The sequence below is a fragment of the Heloderma suspectum genome, chromosome 3 (assembly GCF_057233095.1).
Source record: "Heloderma suspectum isolate Gila_16-S chromosome 3, 16-S_ref, whole genome shotgun sequence".
Lineage (NCBI taxonomy): Eukaryota > Metazoa > Chordata > Lepidosauria > Squamata > Helodermatidae > Heloderma > Heloderma suspectum.
In genome coordinates this window covers 240704724-240722146 of record NC_139460.1, presented here as the reverse complement: position 1 = coordinate 240722146, position 17423 = coordinate 240704724, and the positions used below count along the sequence as shown (strand labels likewise).

The window sequence follows — 17423 nt, the reverse complement described above, 5'->3', positions numbered from 1 at the left end:
CTGCAGCGAGGCCCGTGACAGTAAATCATGTGGCACTGCGATGGGAAATGTATTCCGAGGATAAATACTTTGCGCTTTTCACAGCACACTGCGTGGCAATGACTGTTACGGCCAGTCTGCTTCCTCTGATTTTTATGCTGAAATGCAGTTTTATTAGGGGGATTCAGATGAGCCCCACGCCCACATGTTGAAAAATCCCATGAGGGGGTTGTGGGGCTCCATACACTGGCCCTGCCCCAACACATGCAGTGGCCATGCCCCCCACACGCCACCTATGCATTCAGCTGCCCTGTGAGGGGGCTCTATATGGATCCTGTCTTGCATGGAGAAGCTGTGCTCACAGACATCAGTAGGCATGCAGGTAGCCCCTTCCTCTGCCAGCTCAACAGGTGGGTGGTGGAGTGTGTGGCCACTGCCTGCATCTGTGGCTGGGGTGGGACTGGCTTGTGAGGCCCCATGATTCCCTTCATTCATTCTTTCAATGTGAGGAACATATGAATACCCCTTTTGTCACAAACCTACTGCAAACACTGTCTCTAACTCTAAGAATGGAGGTGATTTTCCCTTCACTCAGTTTTTAAAAAGTATGTGGTAGTGATTTGCCCTTGGACTCCTGCACTCTGTTGTCCATGTGGCGAACTTTCCCCTTCACTGGAAATCTCTCCCAGCCAAGGAAAGTAATCCATATCTTCATAGTTCTTGCTATGCATGACACCTATATATATATCAGTAGAGGTGTGTTCTTCTACACGTAGTGGAACATTGTTATCAAACCAATGCTGCACCTTTGGCCAGACAAGGAAATTATAAAAGTAAAATATGGATTTACAATCAAATACATCGTCATCAGATTTATGGCAGAGACCAAGTGAAGGAAGTACACAACCACACCAATGAGTAGAAGACTTTAAATCTGGATGCTCCTTCTCTGGTGTCTGGACAGAAGTGGACAAGATGGATACCGCAGTGATGCTCACTTGCTTGGCACTGTTCAGTACATTGGTTTTGCCAGCTGTCTCAGGTAATTACTATGTCTAAACTTCTTACATTATTGACTGTTATCCAGTACCTAACAGGAAACAAGCTGGTTTACCTAAATTCCACATACAGAATTTGGTGACAATGGGATGTTTTTGCAGTTACAGGGCATGACTCTGACTAGATTATCCCACCACAGTTGGGAACAAGCAACCATTGATCCGGTCGTATAGAGCCGTTTTATGTCTGAACCAGATTTTTTTTTTAAAAAACTAACTTTGTGCTTTACATAAAAGTTAAGCATGATTAGTTCTATACATTAAAAAATGTTTCAGCACAGCAAAATGAGCTCTGCTTCTTTGAGCTCATTGGAGTATTTTATTAGTAGAAAGTACTTTACAGAAGTGAGGCACTTTATAGAAGTGTCTCAGTAAGACACTTCTATAAAATCAGTAATTAAATATAGTTTAAAATAGTCCAGACCTTTGTATTTAGGAACTGATGAAGGCAGAATGTTAAATAACTTTAGTTATTGGGCAGATTAGAATGTAAGAAATAAATAATTCAATAAAAATGCAGCTGTCATCTTCTAAACAATATAAATAAAATAAATTTATGCTTTTAAATGTATAGGTTCTAAAACTTAGGACATTTAAATAACTGAAAAAACCTAGAAACTCAAATAAATGAAAAGCTTATGTGTGGGGGTTGATATAATCTACCCTTTCTCCTTCATTAGAGTGTTTGACTTTAAATATGTATTTTAGCTTGTATATTTGTACCCAGAAACTTTTGGGTGTATTTCTTAGCTGAGAGCTAGAAGTGGTGATGTACATGTCATATAGAAAACACACACACAAATGAATGACTACAAGTGAATGGATCCAGCAAAGGAGATATCAGAAGTGAAATGATTAGAGCTGTAAAGTATTAAACCAGACGGTCAGTTGAATCTGACTTCAATGCTGGGAACATGACATTATCCTACACCGCACCTGAGGAGAACGGACTAGCTTATAGGGTGCAGGGGAGAGTAGCTTATGAAGGAAGCAGCAGGGGGCTGCCATCCCCTAGGATCTGCCTGAGGCAGTTGCCTCACTCTGCCTAATGGTAGGGCTGGCCCAGCAATGGCAGATCTCACTAAATTGAAATGTATAGCCCATTTGGGCCTGGCACTGAGGTATGACCAAAGCCTGCTAATAATTTGGCTACATAATGTACTTTTTCTGCATCACTCTTTGATGAATTTGCAGACTAGAATTCCACAGTGGAGCCATTTTTAGGATGTCACTTAGTCACTTATTTTGGTTGGTTCTGGCTGTTTATGATTCTGTCTTCTAATTCCATTCCTGACTGAGACACACTCAGCACAGAACATGTATTAAAAGTCTGATGGCTGTTCTTCCTAGAGAAAAATGATTTCAGGATGTGCTGTTTTGCTTGGCGAAGCAGTGTGGGAAAGGGAGTGCTTGACCATTTCCATGACTGCTGCTTCTCTGCTCCAAATGCCTCCCACCCCCCTGTTACTCCATCCCACCCCACCCCAGATGATGGTGGTGGGTTCAGAAGGTCTGGAACATGTCTGGAACTCCATGGGGGAGCAAGTTGTCTTTTGTTGTGACAAATGAATACCAATAGATGAGGAAGAAGTGGGTAGAATGTCTTAGATGTTATATGCTGATTATTGCGGTACAGGGAAATATCTAGGAGAAAGGAATAGGAGTTAAAGTGGAAGAGAAGACAAAGGCAAAGTGGTGAGTGGGCTGGAGTAAGCCCAGGAGACTGTCCTTTCCATCCTGAATCGCTGTGTGCTCACCATGTGCTCCTGAGAGCTCCAATTGAATTGAGGGGGTGTGGCCTGAGTACTCCAGCAGCTGCGTGGGTGGGGAGTTTCAGTCTGTTTCCCGCCTCCTAGCTGATCAGAGCAGAGGAAGCTGCTCCAGCTGGTCTAGGGGCTATACAAACAAGCAAGCTCTCAGAGAGCAAGCGATCAGAGCAAGCAAACAGGGAGAGAAAACAGGAGTTCAGCAGGGGAGGTCAAGGGGGAGGTCCCTAACAAATTTTGTTTTCAATTTCTTTTCTTGTAACACACACTTCCACCTTAGGGGGACTCTGAAAACAATGCCGTGATTACTTGAAGCCAACATGGATTTGTCAAGAACAAATCCTGCCAGACTAATCTGATCTCATTTTTGGATCAGGTCACCTCCCTTGTGGACTGTGGGAATGCTGTAGACATCATATACCTCGACTTCAGCAAAGCTTTCAACAAAGTGCCCCATGATATCCTGATGAGCAAACTAGCTCAAAGTGGGCTAGATGAAACTATCAGGTGGATCCACAGTTGGCCACAGAATCGGACTCAAAGAGTGCTTATCAATGGGATCTTCTCAAATTGGGGAGAGGTAACGAGTCAGTCCTCAGCCCAGTGCCTTGCAACATTTTTATTAATGACTTGGATTAGGAGGTGAAGGGAATGCTTGTGAAATTTGCAGGTAACACAAAGTTGGGCAGGATAGCTAATACCTTGGAAGACAGAAACAAAATTCAAAGTGACCTTGATAGAGTGGAGCACTGGACAGAAAACAATAGAATGACATTTAATAGGGATAAATGCCAAGTTCTGCACCTAGGAAAAAGAAAGCAAGTGCACAGTTACAGGACGGGCAATAACTTGGCTCAACAATACTACAAGCGAGAAGGATCTTGGAATTGTTGTAGATCACAAGCTGAATATGAGCCAACAATGCAATGTGGCTGCAAAAAAGGCAAATGCTCTTTTGGGCTGCATTAATAGAAGTATAGCTTCCAAATCCCGTGAAGTACTAGTTCCCCTCTAGTCAGCACTGGTTAGGCCTCATCTGGAGTACTGTGTCCAGTTCTGGGCACCACACTTTAAGAAGGATTCAGACAAGCTGGAGAGGGCTCAGAGGAGGGCAACAAGGATGATCAGGGGACTGGAAACAAAGCCCAATGAGGAGAGACTGAAAGAACTGGGCATGTTTAGCCTTGAGAAGAGAAGACTGAGGGGAGATATGATAGTGCTCTTCAAGTACTTGAAAGGTTGTCACAGAGAGAAAGTCTAGGATTTCTTTGTGATCATCCCAGAGTGCAGAACATGGAATAATGGGCGCAAGTTACAGGAAGCCAGATCAGGAAAAACTTCCTGACTGTTAGAGCAATACGACAATGGAACCAATTACCTGGGGAGGTAGTGGGCTTTCCCATGCTGGAGGGATTCAAGATGAAGCTGGACAGCCATCTATCAGGGATGCTTTGTCTTAGATTCCTGCATTGAGCAGGCCGTTGGACTCTATGGTCTTACAGGCCCCTTCCAACCCTACTATTCTATGATTCTATTCTATGATTCTATGAAACACAGATTGGATAGGGTTCAGCTAGGAGAAAAAGAAAGGATTTAAAATACGGTATTCCTATTATCTAGAACTCCTGTAGGTTGGATGGCTTTTGGTCTGGTGTGGAAATGATTCATTTTATAGATGAAAAGAGATCTGATTGGGATTCTGGAACCAACTTGGCAGTTGGTCCCAGCAGAATCAGTTGGAAGTCAGCTAGAGATAGGAAAAGAGCTAGGAAAGTGAAGAGAAAGAAAGGTGCTGCCTAAAGAAATGTCTATAGGAATGTAACATTTGCATCTCATAGGATAAAACAGAACAGAAGTGGATTAGTTACACTAGGATAGAAGACAGCATTTTCTCTACTTTGTTTTGGCTTGGCTGACTTAATGTAAGAGCCTTAGAACTTGGTTATCATGATAAGTAAAATTATATACCTTGTTGCCTTTCCAGTGAGGATTGGAAGTATTCCATCATCACAGGGTTGTTTTCCAAATGAAGAGATTTCACAAGATGATGTGTTATGGTAACTGACAATATTCTTGGGCGATATAGGAAGAACCAAGTTATTCCAGTATATTTGTGGGTATGGGTTATTGGTGGAAAATATGTCAATGGTGGCAATGGATTGGTAGACACAGCAATAGATGCCTCTCTTAGTGCACAGTTACAGACATATAACGTACAGTTCCTCATTGCTTATTCTGAATTGCCTTTTCTGCTTTGAATCTTTCTTTATATCAGTCTTTAAACCCCTCTATAAAGGCTTCTCTAAGAGCAAACCTACACATGGTAATTGGATTTATCCCTAATAACCTGAATATATGAAACAGTCATGAATTTGGGTGCTTCCTGCCGGAGGGCTCCTAGCATTACCAAACAAAAGATGTCATGCAGCCATTCCATCTTTCCTTCCTTAATGGATTTTCTGTGGTAAGAAAAAAGTTAGAAGTAGTGGGAAAAAGCAGGAAGGTTACAAATGGAAGATGTCATCATCTAGACCCCTCATAAAGTTTCATGAATGAGGGAGGGTGCTGGCACGATAAAAGGCTTGTCTGGATACATTCTTCTTCTGTGTTAAACTCAGGAGGAATTTATTATTTCAGTGGACTTTTCCAGGTGGAAGACATTGTGTGAATTGTTCAATTATTTGCCTTGATTCCAACTTTTTTAATCTGAAAAACCTCCCTGAAGTGGAATGAACTCTGATTGAATGGGTTGCTATTAGGATTGCTCCCTCCATGAGTGTTCTCTCTGAATGGCCAGATCAAGTTGTTGATAGTTTAAAAGGGACCAGTTAGGTTATTAACAGGATCCATCACTTTTCTTGAAGTATCTGTATACTTTGTATATTTGAAATAAATATCCTTCAAAACTTACCATAGCAGTAATTTGAACTATATTAGGGTAGCACAGCACCAACATTTTCTCCCATGGTCTTCCTAATTCTTCTTTCAGTCACAATATTAAAAGAACCATGTGGAACTGGGTCATGTGAAACATCAGATCATGTGCCAGTTCAAAATGGAGAAGTTGCGGGTGTCTGAATTCAGGTTGAACCATAATCCTGATGTGCATTGGAAGCTTTTCATGGACTGGTTCCATGATGATCGCCTTCTAGGAGGTGTCACATGTGTGTAGTTAAGCCCTTAGCTCAACCCAGATAGAACTAAAAGATTATAGAAGAAACAAACAAATATCTGAGTTGTAGGAAGGTCTACTCAAGATATTTAATTCCTTGCTTATTGGACAGTTACTTAAACCCTCAAGAATAACTTCGGAAAAAGCTGTAGTGCTTCAGAGTACAGCTGGGGGTCTCATATGAGTCATTGTTCCTCCATACAAAAGAATTCCTTCCACATAGAAAACTAGATATCGAGGAAAAGGAATCCTAGTCTAGTCTTCTCTCTGACCTGCTAGTTTTCTATGTATAGGATATTTTTGAATGGAAGAAATTTCCATCATGTGAGCCCTTGCTGCAATCTGAATTGGGATAGCCATGTCCAAACAAGGCCTTAGATATGTCAGAAAAAGGAGCATAAATCAAGAAGGGAAGGTAGAGGTGAGGTACTAAAATTTAGATCCCAGGCAATCAGGGATCATGTAGTGAACATGATGTCATCACTCGGGTTGTCGGTTGCAGGGAAATCTGGCCCTTTTGGGGCCGACCGGATCCCTGTGGCACCGCTGAATCATCTCCCCAAATTCAGGAACTTTATTGGCTTTTTTATTATTTGCAGAGGTTTTGATTTGTGCAAAATCACAGCTGTAAATATTTGTGGAAATCATGATTTGTGAAAAATGGCGACCGTAAATAGTGTAATTTGAGCAAAATTGAGGGTAATGTTGGTCTAATTAGACCATTCATGCCCATAATTTTGCACAAATTGCCCTATTGATGGCTACATTTTTGAACAAATTATGACTTCTGCAAATATTTATGGCTGCAATTTTGTGTAAATCACGATTTGTGCAAATTTTAAAAAGCCAAAAAAATGTGAGCTAGCCCAACTTGTTGTGCACCAGCTTGACAGATGAGTTGGGCCAGCTCGCGGATGAGCAAGCCAGAGTCCAGGGGTCTGGGCCAGTGAAAACTCACTGAGCGCCACCCCCCAAACAGATTCCTCCAACATCCCTAGTCATCACAGCACCAAGTATCCAATCAGGTTTGGCTATGTGATAATGCCAGTGAAGGGAAACAGCAAATGTCAGTCCCTTCACATTGAATGGCTATGGGCAGGAACAGGACAGTAACTTTGGGAGGTTAAGCAACACGGGTGAAAGTGATACCAAATGTACACAGAATGTATGTACATGTTCCTTAGGTGTACTGATTGTGAGTACACACAGAAAATATTCAATAGTACATTTTTTGTTAATGAATACTGGCAACACAAACAATTCTTGTGATTAAAGCATTAAAACATTTGGGGAAGTACTAAGTCTCTATCTCTATCCTTTATTTTTCAGTTGGCTTCCCTACAGCAGCACCAGCAGGTAACAATCCATTTAATAAAAGTTTATTTAGAGTGTTGTTGTTGTTGTTGTTGTTGTTGTTGTTGTTAAGAATGAGTTAACAACCGCAGCTTTTACAGAAGGTTGAAAATGTTCCATCCTAGAAGAATATTTGTGTGTGGGGGGGGGGGAGGGCAGAAGGGAGAATGGCTGTCCTACCTAAGTTGGACCTCAGTGCTCAAATTAGTATGTAAGGAGGACATTGATGAAATGCCATTCTCCCTTCTTCCCCACACAAGAGAGAATTCTTCTTCTAGGATGGAACATGAGTTAACAACTGCAGCAACATTGCAATTTCATAAGGCATCAGTTTAAGAAAAAGGGTGGCAGTGTTTAGTCCATAGTAGAACTAATGATGGACTCAACCTTGCGGGAGCTGGGGGTGGTGACAGCCGACAGGAAGCTCTCGCATGGACTGGTCCATGAGGTCACGAAGAGTCAGAAGCGACTGAGTGAATAAACAACAACAACAATGAACTAATGATAGTTAATGGTGTGCTATCATTCATTTTTCAGCAGGAACTAGTAGGTACTAGTTTCAGCTAATAATCATTTAACATAAGTTTATTTAGCGTGCTTGATTTTTTTGTAAGAAACCCCCAATGAACAACTACAGCAGTACAGCAACTCCATAAGGTGTGAGCTGCTATTTTCAGAATCTATGGGAGGGTGGATCTGATTGGGTTAAAACTGCTGATGGTTGGGGGTGGGTCTTGTGCATTTGGCCCCCTTAGCACTGAGGTCCAACTTAGGAGAGCCTTTCTACCTTCTTCCCACACAAAAGAGAATCACTCTTCTAGGACAGAACATTTTCAACCTTCTGTAAAAGTTCTTCTCTACTAAAGACTGTAAGGCTGCACTCCTACAGTCTGTGTGATGGTGTCCCATGTGACACAGGATTGATTGGATCTCCTGCTTTGAGGGTTGAGAGAGAGGGGGGGCAGCCCAGAGGAAGAGAACCAACCTCAGATCCCCACTACATAACCCCGTGGATATGACCACATCTGTCCCCTCTCTGATGGTAGAACTTGAATGCTGGAGAAGGGGAGAAAGGGAGAAAGGCAATCAGTGAGACAGGATATGCCCACAAACTAGCTGGACATTTACACCAGCCCTGACTGATTGAGGGACTCAGTTAAAGGAAGGAAAACTTTTGCCGGAGTGCAGGAAAACAGTATAGACTCTGGTCCTCCCTCACATCTGCACTGTTGCCATGAGCCCAGCAGACAGATGAACTTAGCAGACTTGTTAGACAGACCAAAGTCCAATCGAAATTAGTTGTGATGATTTCTGACTCATTAGGCTACTGTTAAGATAGATTCATTTCTATGACCTGACAGCATGTTATATCATGAGTTGTTGTTGTTGTTCAGTCGTGTCCGACTCTTCGTGACCCCAAAATCTGTATCTTAAAAAGAAAAAAACACCACAAAATACAAAATACAAGTAAGTGTATAAAAGAACTTTGATTGAAGATAACTCACTAATATCTCCTCTTTTTCTTAAGAAACCACACCATTTCATTCTACAACACAAGGTAATTTTTTTTTTAACATATTGTTCTTTGGAACAGCTTGCTAGTTTGTTGTTCCTCCAAACTGATTAGCACATTTGGAAGCCAGAAACCAATACCTGCAATATGGAAAGGTCACCACTTGATGTATCATTTTTTAAAATGGAATTTTCATGCATAAAATTGAACATATTATATAATGAATATCAAATAGATTTAAAAATTCATATCTTAAAAGGAAAAAGATGAAATACAAATAAGTTTATAAAACTATTTTGAATGAAAAAGCTCACATCTCCTCTTTTTCTTAAGGAACCACACCATTTCCTTATATAACAACAGGTAATTTTTTAAATGTATTCTTTGCAACAGCTGGCTAGTTTTTGTTCCTCCAACTTAATTAGCACATTTGGAAGCCAGAAACCAATACCTGCAATATGGATGCTGTGTGTCAAGAGCTCAATGTCTTTGTATTTCTAATTGTAGTTACATCCTTCTAGTATCTGTTAGGGTTTAGCTGTTGCAACTGTATTTTCAACTGGATATGTTTTAATTTTTTCTCAGTTGCTTCCTTTGGCTCCACACTTTTTGCTGGAAAGGGCTATGCATTCAATGTTTAAAAAAAGAGATAGATTTCTTTGCATTTCTAAATCTAGGTACATCCTTTTAACATCTGTTAGGGTTTAGCTGTTGTAATTGTATTTTCAACTGGATAGGTTTTAATTTTTTCTCAGTCTCTTCCTTTTTGCTTCATACTTTTTGGCTGGAATGGGCTAAATTCAATGTTAACAAAGAGATAGATGGGCCGTATCTCCCAGGCTGTAGAAAGAGCTATATAGCCTCAAGTGGTGTGTGTGTATTCCGAGCAGAGGTTCTTCCCTCCCTCCCAGCAGCTCCTCTCCTGAGGTTGCTGTTGAGAGCTTAGAGGTGGGATGGGGTGTCAAAGAAAGGGGGCATTATGTGGAACAGGGAAGGGAGGGGCAACGAGAGATATGGATCCAATGGAACTACAAGCCTCTGTGTTGCCCTCCCTACCCACAGAACTAAGGAAGGTAGATGGGTAAGAGGCCCGTCTCTCTCAAATGGACAATACAGGAAGGATGGGAGTAGGCAACGGAGCTAACAGAATCTCAATCACAGAGGATTGCACCCTCAGTGTCCCTTTAATTGTTCATTGAAAGAGGTTACTGTATTTTTCTATTATTATTGTTGTTGTAGTTCTTCTTGTTGTTGTTATTAGTTGTTGTTGTTGTTGTTGTTAGTATTACTGCATATACAGTCAGGGCCAGAAATATTGGAACAAGGATAACTGTTTTGGCAGTTAGCCTCTGTACACCACCACATTGAAGTTGAAAGGAAACACACCCAGATGGGAGCGAAGTCAGGACTTTCATGAGATTTGCTGACTCACACATTCCTCGTGTGGGAAAGCAGTTGGCTAGCCATTTTGAGTGGGAAAATGTCCAGCAGGGAAAGGGTTAAGGACCTTCCACCAGCCTCCTCTTCTTCTTCCAATTGAGTCCTCCCACAGAGGAATTTTGTCAGAGGAAAATACACAGAAATGTTGGTAACAGGGCATTTGGCCCCTCAGCCACAGCCATGTCTATGAACCTGAGGGTACATGAAGCAGCGATGTGGATTGAATAGATCAGGATGCCATCTACCGATGGGTTGATTGGGGGTGGTTTGATTATCTTCTGTCTGCATGTGGGTGTGTGTATGCATAAAGTACCTTTGTGCATTGATTGTTTCATCTCTGACTTCACAGGATACTTTTCTTGTGGTGGCCAACTCATTTGCGCATCAGAGTCATTCATCACTAGTCCCTTCTATCCTGCAAATTATCCGAACAATGCAAATTGCGTATGGACATTAATAGCAGCGACCACTTTAAATATAAAGATCACATTTGAAAGTATTGAGTAAGTACCAGGAGTGGTGACTCCCCAAGAAAATGGTGCTCTAACAGTGCAGCTCATTGCAATGCAGAAGATGGGGAAATTTGGGAGACTCTTCTCATGCCAAGTGCAGACACAGCTCACGCATTATGTTCATTATTATAACTGGGAAGCTCGACAATTAACTTATCAGTGGGACAAAATCTTCCTGTGCCAGCCTGCCTGTGGAACAAGTGGAATATCTGCAGGATGTTTTGGCCTGCAAGGGGAATTGAACAGCCTCATATTGAATTATCCTCTCTGTCCCTCCAAACACTAATCCTTCACCTCTAGTTTTTGGTGATTTGTGGTGGTGGTGCAAGGAATTGTTGCATACCCATGTTCCAATTGGGGGGGGGGGGCAAAGCTATGAGATCTTTACTCTTCCCACCCCTTGAAACTCCTAGAGTGTCAACACATAGTATACCAGCTTTGTTCATAGTTGGATTGATATACAAAATGTAGAGCCCCAACAGCCATTTTATGAAGTCTGTAGATGTAAAAGCCATTTCCTGAATAAGACTCTTTAGCACCAACAGAAGAAGAAAATGCCCTAATGATGGGGGGGGGAGCAATCCTAAGGTGGTAGTTGTGGGGAGGTGGTGGTTGTGGGGGCCTTTCTGGGGGCAGGGCTGTTGGCGAAGCAAGGGGGCTTTGAATCAGGCCTCTCCTGACCTGCCCCACGAATGGACCATTTTTGGCCCCACTAATCAACAGCAGCAGAACATTCTGCCATGGCACTGGGGAAACCTCCCTCTTACCACATGGAGGGAGACACCCAGAGCATCCAGCCCCCCGCCTCCCACCTTCCCAGGAAGCATACGATTGCTCCCTTCATCTACAAACATATAATGTGTACAACCCATATAACACTGTATGGCCCGTTGGCATACAGAATCCCTGCCATAACTACACAACCGACTGAGTTTCTGTGTTGAGTTATATGTTCACACAGATTGCTTGTTTTCATTCCAGCACAGAATGCTCATATGATTATGTTGAGATCTATGATGGATACCTCTACTCACGTCTACTTGGAAGGTTTTGTTCTACTTCCTCCCAAACATTTTATTCTACCTCAAATGTCCTCACAGTGTGGTTTTTCAGTGACCCTATAATAGGACGTAGAGGTTTTAATGCCACCTACTCTCCAATTGATTTGCAAACTGGTGAGTATGCATACACACAGAGGATATATATGAATATAGTTTGCCTTTGATGGTTAAACCTTTCCTTCACTTAGAATCATGGCTTTATATTAAAAGTAAAGCTTGATAATGGAACTAATGATAGCTAATGGTTCTCAGTCCTTTATTTTTCAGCTGGAACTGGTAGACCATCACCAGGTAATTAAATGAAGATTATTTAGACCATTTGATTTTGAAGAGAGCATGAGTGAAGAACTACAGCAGTACAGGAAATTCAAAAGGCATCAGGTTAAGAAAAAAGGATAGCAGTGTGTTTTTGATTAATCCAGTTGATTTCGAGTTTTAAAATCTTTTAATTGACTAGGGACGCAGTCCCATCAGGAGTGTTGACTACCCCTGAAGTCGGAGGTGGCTACCCTACGCAGGGTGGGTGGAGCACGGGGGGAATCCTCTCCACCACGCTCTGCCCGCTCTGCTTTTGTGGCTAGATGGCCGATCTTGGCTATGTAGCCGGTGGGCGTTGGAGCAGGACGGGGGAGGCTGCACAGCATATAGGAAGCCGCGTAAGTGTCTTCTACAGTCCCCTCCCTGCCCCCCGAATGCTCCCTATTCACTCGCTCTGTGCTCTGTTTCTGAGCGCGGAGACCAGCAAGAACCGCGCCACCTGCCAGGATGCGGGAGAGGAGATGGGGACTGCAGTTCCAGGCAACTGTGGTCAGAGTGCTGACTCTGACCTTGGTTCCCAGGAACTGATTAATCCTATAGCCCTCTGGACACTGTCTAGTGGCCACAGAATTGCTCTCTAAAAAGTAGCCCTCACTGCATCAGGTAGCTGAATTAAAGTGTTTAAAATTATTGCTCGTACAAAAATGTACAAAAGCTGTGGTGAGCAAAGACCAAAATATTGCTTGAATTTCAGGGAAGATTGTGTGCCTGATGCCCTTAGCTGCTATTTCCAGAAATCTATGGGAGCATTGGGAGGGTGGATCTGATTGAGTTTAAACTGCTGATGGTTAGGGGGTGGGGCTTGTGCATTTCATTAATGGCCCCCTTACATACTAATTTGAGCATGGAGGCCCAACCTGGGAGAGCCATTGTCCATTCTTCCCAGCATAGGAGAGAATTAATTTTTCCCATGATATCCTGATGAGCAAACTAGCTAAAAGTGGGCTAGATGAAACAACTATCAGGTGGTTCCACAGTTGGCTACAGAATCGGACTCAAAGAGTGCTTATCAATGGGACCTTCTCAAACTGGGGAGAGGTAACGAGTGGGGTACCGCAGGGCTCAGTCCTGGGCCCAGCGCTCTGCAACATTTGTATTAATGACTTGGAGGAGGAGGTGCAGGGAATGCTGATCAAATTTGCAGATGACACAAAGTTGGGTGGGATAGCTAATAACCTGGAAGACAGAAACAAAATTCAAAGTGATCTTGATAGGCTGGAGCTCTGGGCAGAAAACAACAGAATGACATTTAATAGGGATAAATGCCAAGTTCTCCACCTAGAAAAAATAAACCAAATGCACAGTTACAAGATGAGGGATACGTGGCTCAACAATACTACAAGTGACAAGGATCTTGGAATTGTTGTAGATCACAAGCTGAATATGAACCAACAATGTGATGCAGCTACAAAAACAGCAAATGGGCTGCATTAATAGAAGCATAGCTTCCAAGTCCCAAGAAGTACTAGTTCCCCTCGACTAGGGATGTACGAAAGTCACTTACCTTTTCGACGGGGTGATTCGTGGTGGGGAGAAGGCGCTCCGCACCTCCCCCCGAAATCCTGATCCGGCTGGCTCCGCTCTGCGGAGATTCTGCAGAGCTGCCGGCCGGGGCCGCTCGCAGCTGGACATCTGGCCTCTGAGCAGCCTTCCGGAAAAAACAACAACCGCGTACGCAAATGGCGGCGGCTACGGCGGACACCATTTGGGTTCCCTTTTTTTCGCTGTTTTAGCCTACATAAATATTTATGTAAGCTATTAGAGTGAAAAAAAGAACGCAAATAGTGTAGTGGGTGCCATTTGCGTTCCTTTTTTTTTTTTTTTTTTGCCATAATAGCTTACATAAATATTTACGTAGGATAAAACAGCGAAAAAAGGAACACAAATTTGCGTACGCGTTTTTTTTTGCTTGCCGTGATAGGCTACGTAAGTATTTATGTAGCCTATCACGGCAAAGGCAGCTACGCAAATGGCGTGGTGGCCGCCATTTGAGTCCACAGCAGCCGGCCGAGAGACCAGCTGCTGCTGCTGCCGCTGCCGCCGAAGCCGCCGCTGGAGCTGCCACTGCTGGAACATCCGCCCCAGGTAACATTTCGTCCCGGGGGGATTCCGCGGAGGGGCGGGGGGTGGGAGGCCATTCTGCTACGGGTTTCGGGGGGCCGAATACCAGTGCATTCGGCCTCACTGAAATCCGTGGCGGAATTCTCCGCCATCCCTACCCTCTACTCAGCACTGGTTAGGCCTTATCTTGAGTACTGTGTCCAGTTCTGGGCACCACACTTTAAGAAGGCTGCAGACAAACTGGAGACGGTACAGAGGAAGGCAACGACGATGAACAGGGGACTGGAAACAAAGCCCTATGAGGAAAGACTTAAAGAATTGGGCATGTTTAGCCTTGAGAAAAGAAGACTGAGGGGAGAATATGATAGTGCTCTTCAAGGAGTTGAAAGGTTGTCACAGAGAGGAAGGACAGGATCTCTTCTCGATCATCCCAGAGTGCAGGACATGGAATAATGGGCTCAAGTTACAGGAAGCCAGATTCCATCTGAATATCAGGAAAAAATTCCTGACTGTTAGAGCAATATGATAATGGAACCAATGATCTAGGGAGGTGGTGGGCTCTCCCACACTGGAGGCATTCAAGATGAGGCTGGACAACCATCTGTCCGGGATGCTTTGATCTGGATTCCTGCATTGAGCAGGGGGTTGGACTTAATGGTCTTATAGGCCCCTTCCAACCCTACTATTCTATGATTCTAGGAGGGAACCTGGTAGGGATTATGTAAACCAGGGTATGCATCATTCATTAGTCTGGGGCCACTGTATGTGGCCTTGCTACGTTCATGCTTTTGACAGAATATTATAAGGGCACTCTAGTAAATGCCATCAGTTTGCAACATCTGCCATTGTTATTGTTTTTGTTGTTGTTGTTCAAGATTCCATAGCATCTAGAGGCACAACAGTGGATTATGAGTTTTTCACTTATTATTTATAGAATAAGTAAAACTGATGTACCTGGAATACCAGTTATCTAGAGGTGCTTTTCCCCAGCTCCATCTGGAGTGGATGCCATGCGCTTACTTGAAACTTATCTTGTTACCGTCATTCAAAGATTTCTAGATGTGATCTCTAAGACTGACTTGGAGTCCCCTCTTGCGGTTGCTAAGTCAGTAGAGGGACATCAGTATATGGGAAGCCATTCTGCTTAACAACTATGGAATTTCCTTCCCTTCAAGATTTTCAAAAGCCCAAGTCTGAAAGACTTTGTTCCATACATTTGACATGGAATGGGCTATAAGTTCAATAGTTAAGAAATCAACACATGGATGAACTTAGTTGATTTGTTAGACACAAACATGAATTCAAATAAAAGTTGGTTGAGATGTTTTCTGTCTCATTATGCTACAGTTAATTGAATTATTTGATCCTACAGGATAAGAGGCAGTGATGTGGTCACCACTCGATGTATCATTTTTTAAAATGGAATTTTCATGCATAAAATTGAACATATTACATAATGAATATCAAATAGATTTAAAAATTCATATCTTAAAAGGAAAAAGATGAAATACAAATAAGTTTATAAAACTATTTTGAATGAAAATAACTCACATCTCTTTTTCTTAAGGAACCACACCATTTCCTTATATAACAACAGGTAATTTTTTAAACATATTGTTCTTTGCAACAGCTTGCTAGTTTTTGTTCCTCCACCTTAATTAGCACATTTGGAAGCCAGAAACCAATACCTGCAATATGGATGCTGTGTGTCAAGAGCTCAGTGTCTTTGTATTTCTAATTGTAGTTACATCCTTCTAGTACCTGTTAGGGTTTAGCTGTTGCAATTGTATTTTCAACTGAATATGTTTTAATTTTTTCTCAGTTGCTTCCTTTGGCTCCATACTTTTTGCTGGAAAGGGCTATGCATTCAATGTTAAAAAAAAAGAGATAGATGGGCCATATTCTTGGAGATGGAACTGAAGAGTGTTTAGATGCCTGATTTAAATTAGAAACTAAATTCAGTCTTGGACTATCATTATACATATCATTTTTTATGGCATATGTCCCAAACTGTTAGATTTCCTCAATCAAGCTGTTTTGGAGATTTTTCTTTATGGTATATGTATGAAATGGAGAAGGTTAAAAATCTATGGCATCATAATAACTTTACTTTTGTGTGGACTATGCAAAAAATGGAAGGGCAAAGATCCACTTTTTCCCAGCATCTTAAAGTAAGATATGTTATCATACCCCCTCCACAGAAATATGGATCTTTTCCTAAACCAACCGATGCAGAGAACTTACTACTATTAAGACAAAGAGTATATTGCAGAAGTGGTATCAGACACTTCAAACTTGGGAAAAGCTAATCTTAATTTTGAATGTAAGTGAGAAAGATACTTGAATGAGGTACTCTCCACAAAAGATTGGAAGTGGATGTATCAGCATGTAGCAGAGCATCATATCTGGTCACTTAAAGAAAACTACCAGCAATGCACTTTAGATGGTATCTTACTCCACCCTAAAAGCAATAATAACCTACAGAAGGATGAATACTGGAGGTGTCAGGCACAAGGGGCAGATTTAATGGTCTTGCCCAAATACAGAAGTAAACCATTCTGGGAAGATGATATGGAAGCAATTAAAGATATTGCTGGATATAATATTCCTTTAAATCCTAAAACAGTGCTCCTTTGATATTTGAAAGATCCTAATTTGGAGGAGGATGAATTGGTTACTTTTTTCCTTACAGTGCAATCCTATGTATGTCTCCTCAGAAGTAAGCTTCATTGAGTTCAATAAATATCGCTAGGGAAATGTATATTGGATTGCGTCTTCAATGTCACGAGACAAATTTTAGCATCATCATGGAAATCCGGAGCCCCTCTTTAATATCATGCTGGTATGAGCAAGTTTGAACAATAGCCTTTTTGGCAAAGCTCAGACATTCTAAATTTGCTGCTCCAAGTTCCATTTATACTTTATACATTTATATTATGTGATGATTTATATGTTATATTATATCTTCTCCGAGAGCAATCCTATGTCTCCTCAGACGGCATCTCAGGAGCCAAAGGATACTGGGGGTTTCCTTCCTCCCAAGCTGTAGAGAGCTACAGCCTTACGGGGGAGGGGGGCATTCCGAGCTGGGGTTCGTCTCTCCCTCCCCACAGAAAGCTCTGCAGCAGCTTCTCTTCTGAGGTTTCTGTTGCCATCTGGGAAGATGGATGGAGAGGGAGGAAAGAGGGCT

The 17423-nt window shown here is 42.2% G+C and overlaps 2 protein-coding genes across 5 annotated transcripts in view; both read left to right on the top strand.

Moving 5' to 3' along the window:
* Positions 1-17423, top strand: part of LOC146350943 (uncharacterized) — a 351952-nt gene that overhangs the window by 84909 nt on the left and 249620 nt on the right. The gene's annotated exons all lie outside the window — the stretch shown is intronic.
* LOC146350947 (scavenger receptor cysteine-rich domain-containing protein DMBT1-like) overlaps positions 936-17423 on the top strand; it is a 60534-nt gene continuing 44046 nt past the window's right edge. For 2 of the 4 annotated variants that reach the window (XM_084845981.1, XM_084845979.1), the window contains exons 1-7: positions 936-1021; positions 7305-7331; positions 8857-8886; positions 9175-9204; positions 10631-10784; positions 11775-11968; positions 15801-15830. In XM_084845981.1, the coding sequence (XP_084702107.1) occupies positions 955-1021; positions 7305-7331; positions 8857-8886; positions 9175-9204; positions 10631-10784; positions 11775-11968; positions 15801-15830 (532 nt within the window). In that variant the 5' untranslated portion in view covers positions 936-954. The remainder of the gene's footprint in view (positions 1022-7304; positions 7332-8856; positions 8887-9174; positions 9205-10630; positions 10785-11774; positions 11969-15800; positions 15831-17423) is intronic. The other 2 variants (XM_084845982.1, XM_084845980.1) reach the window with 1 other exon arrangement.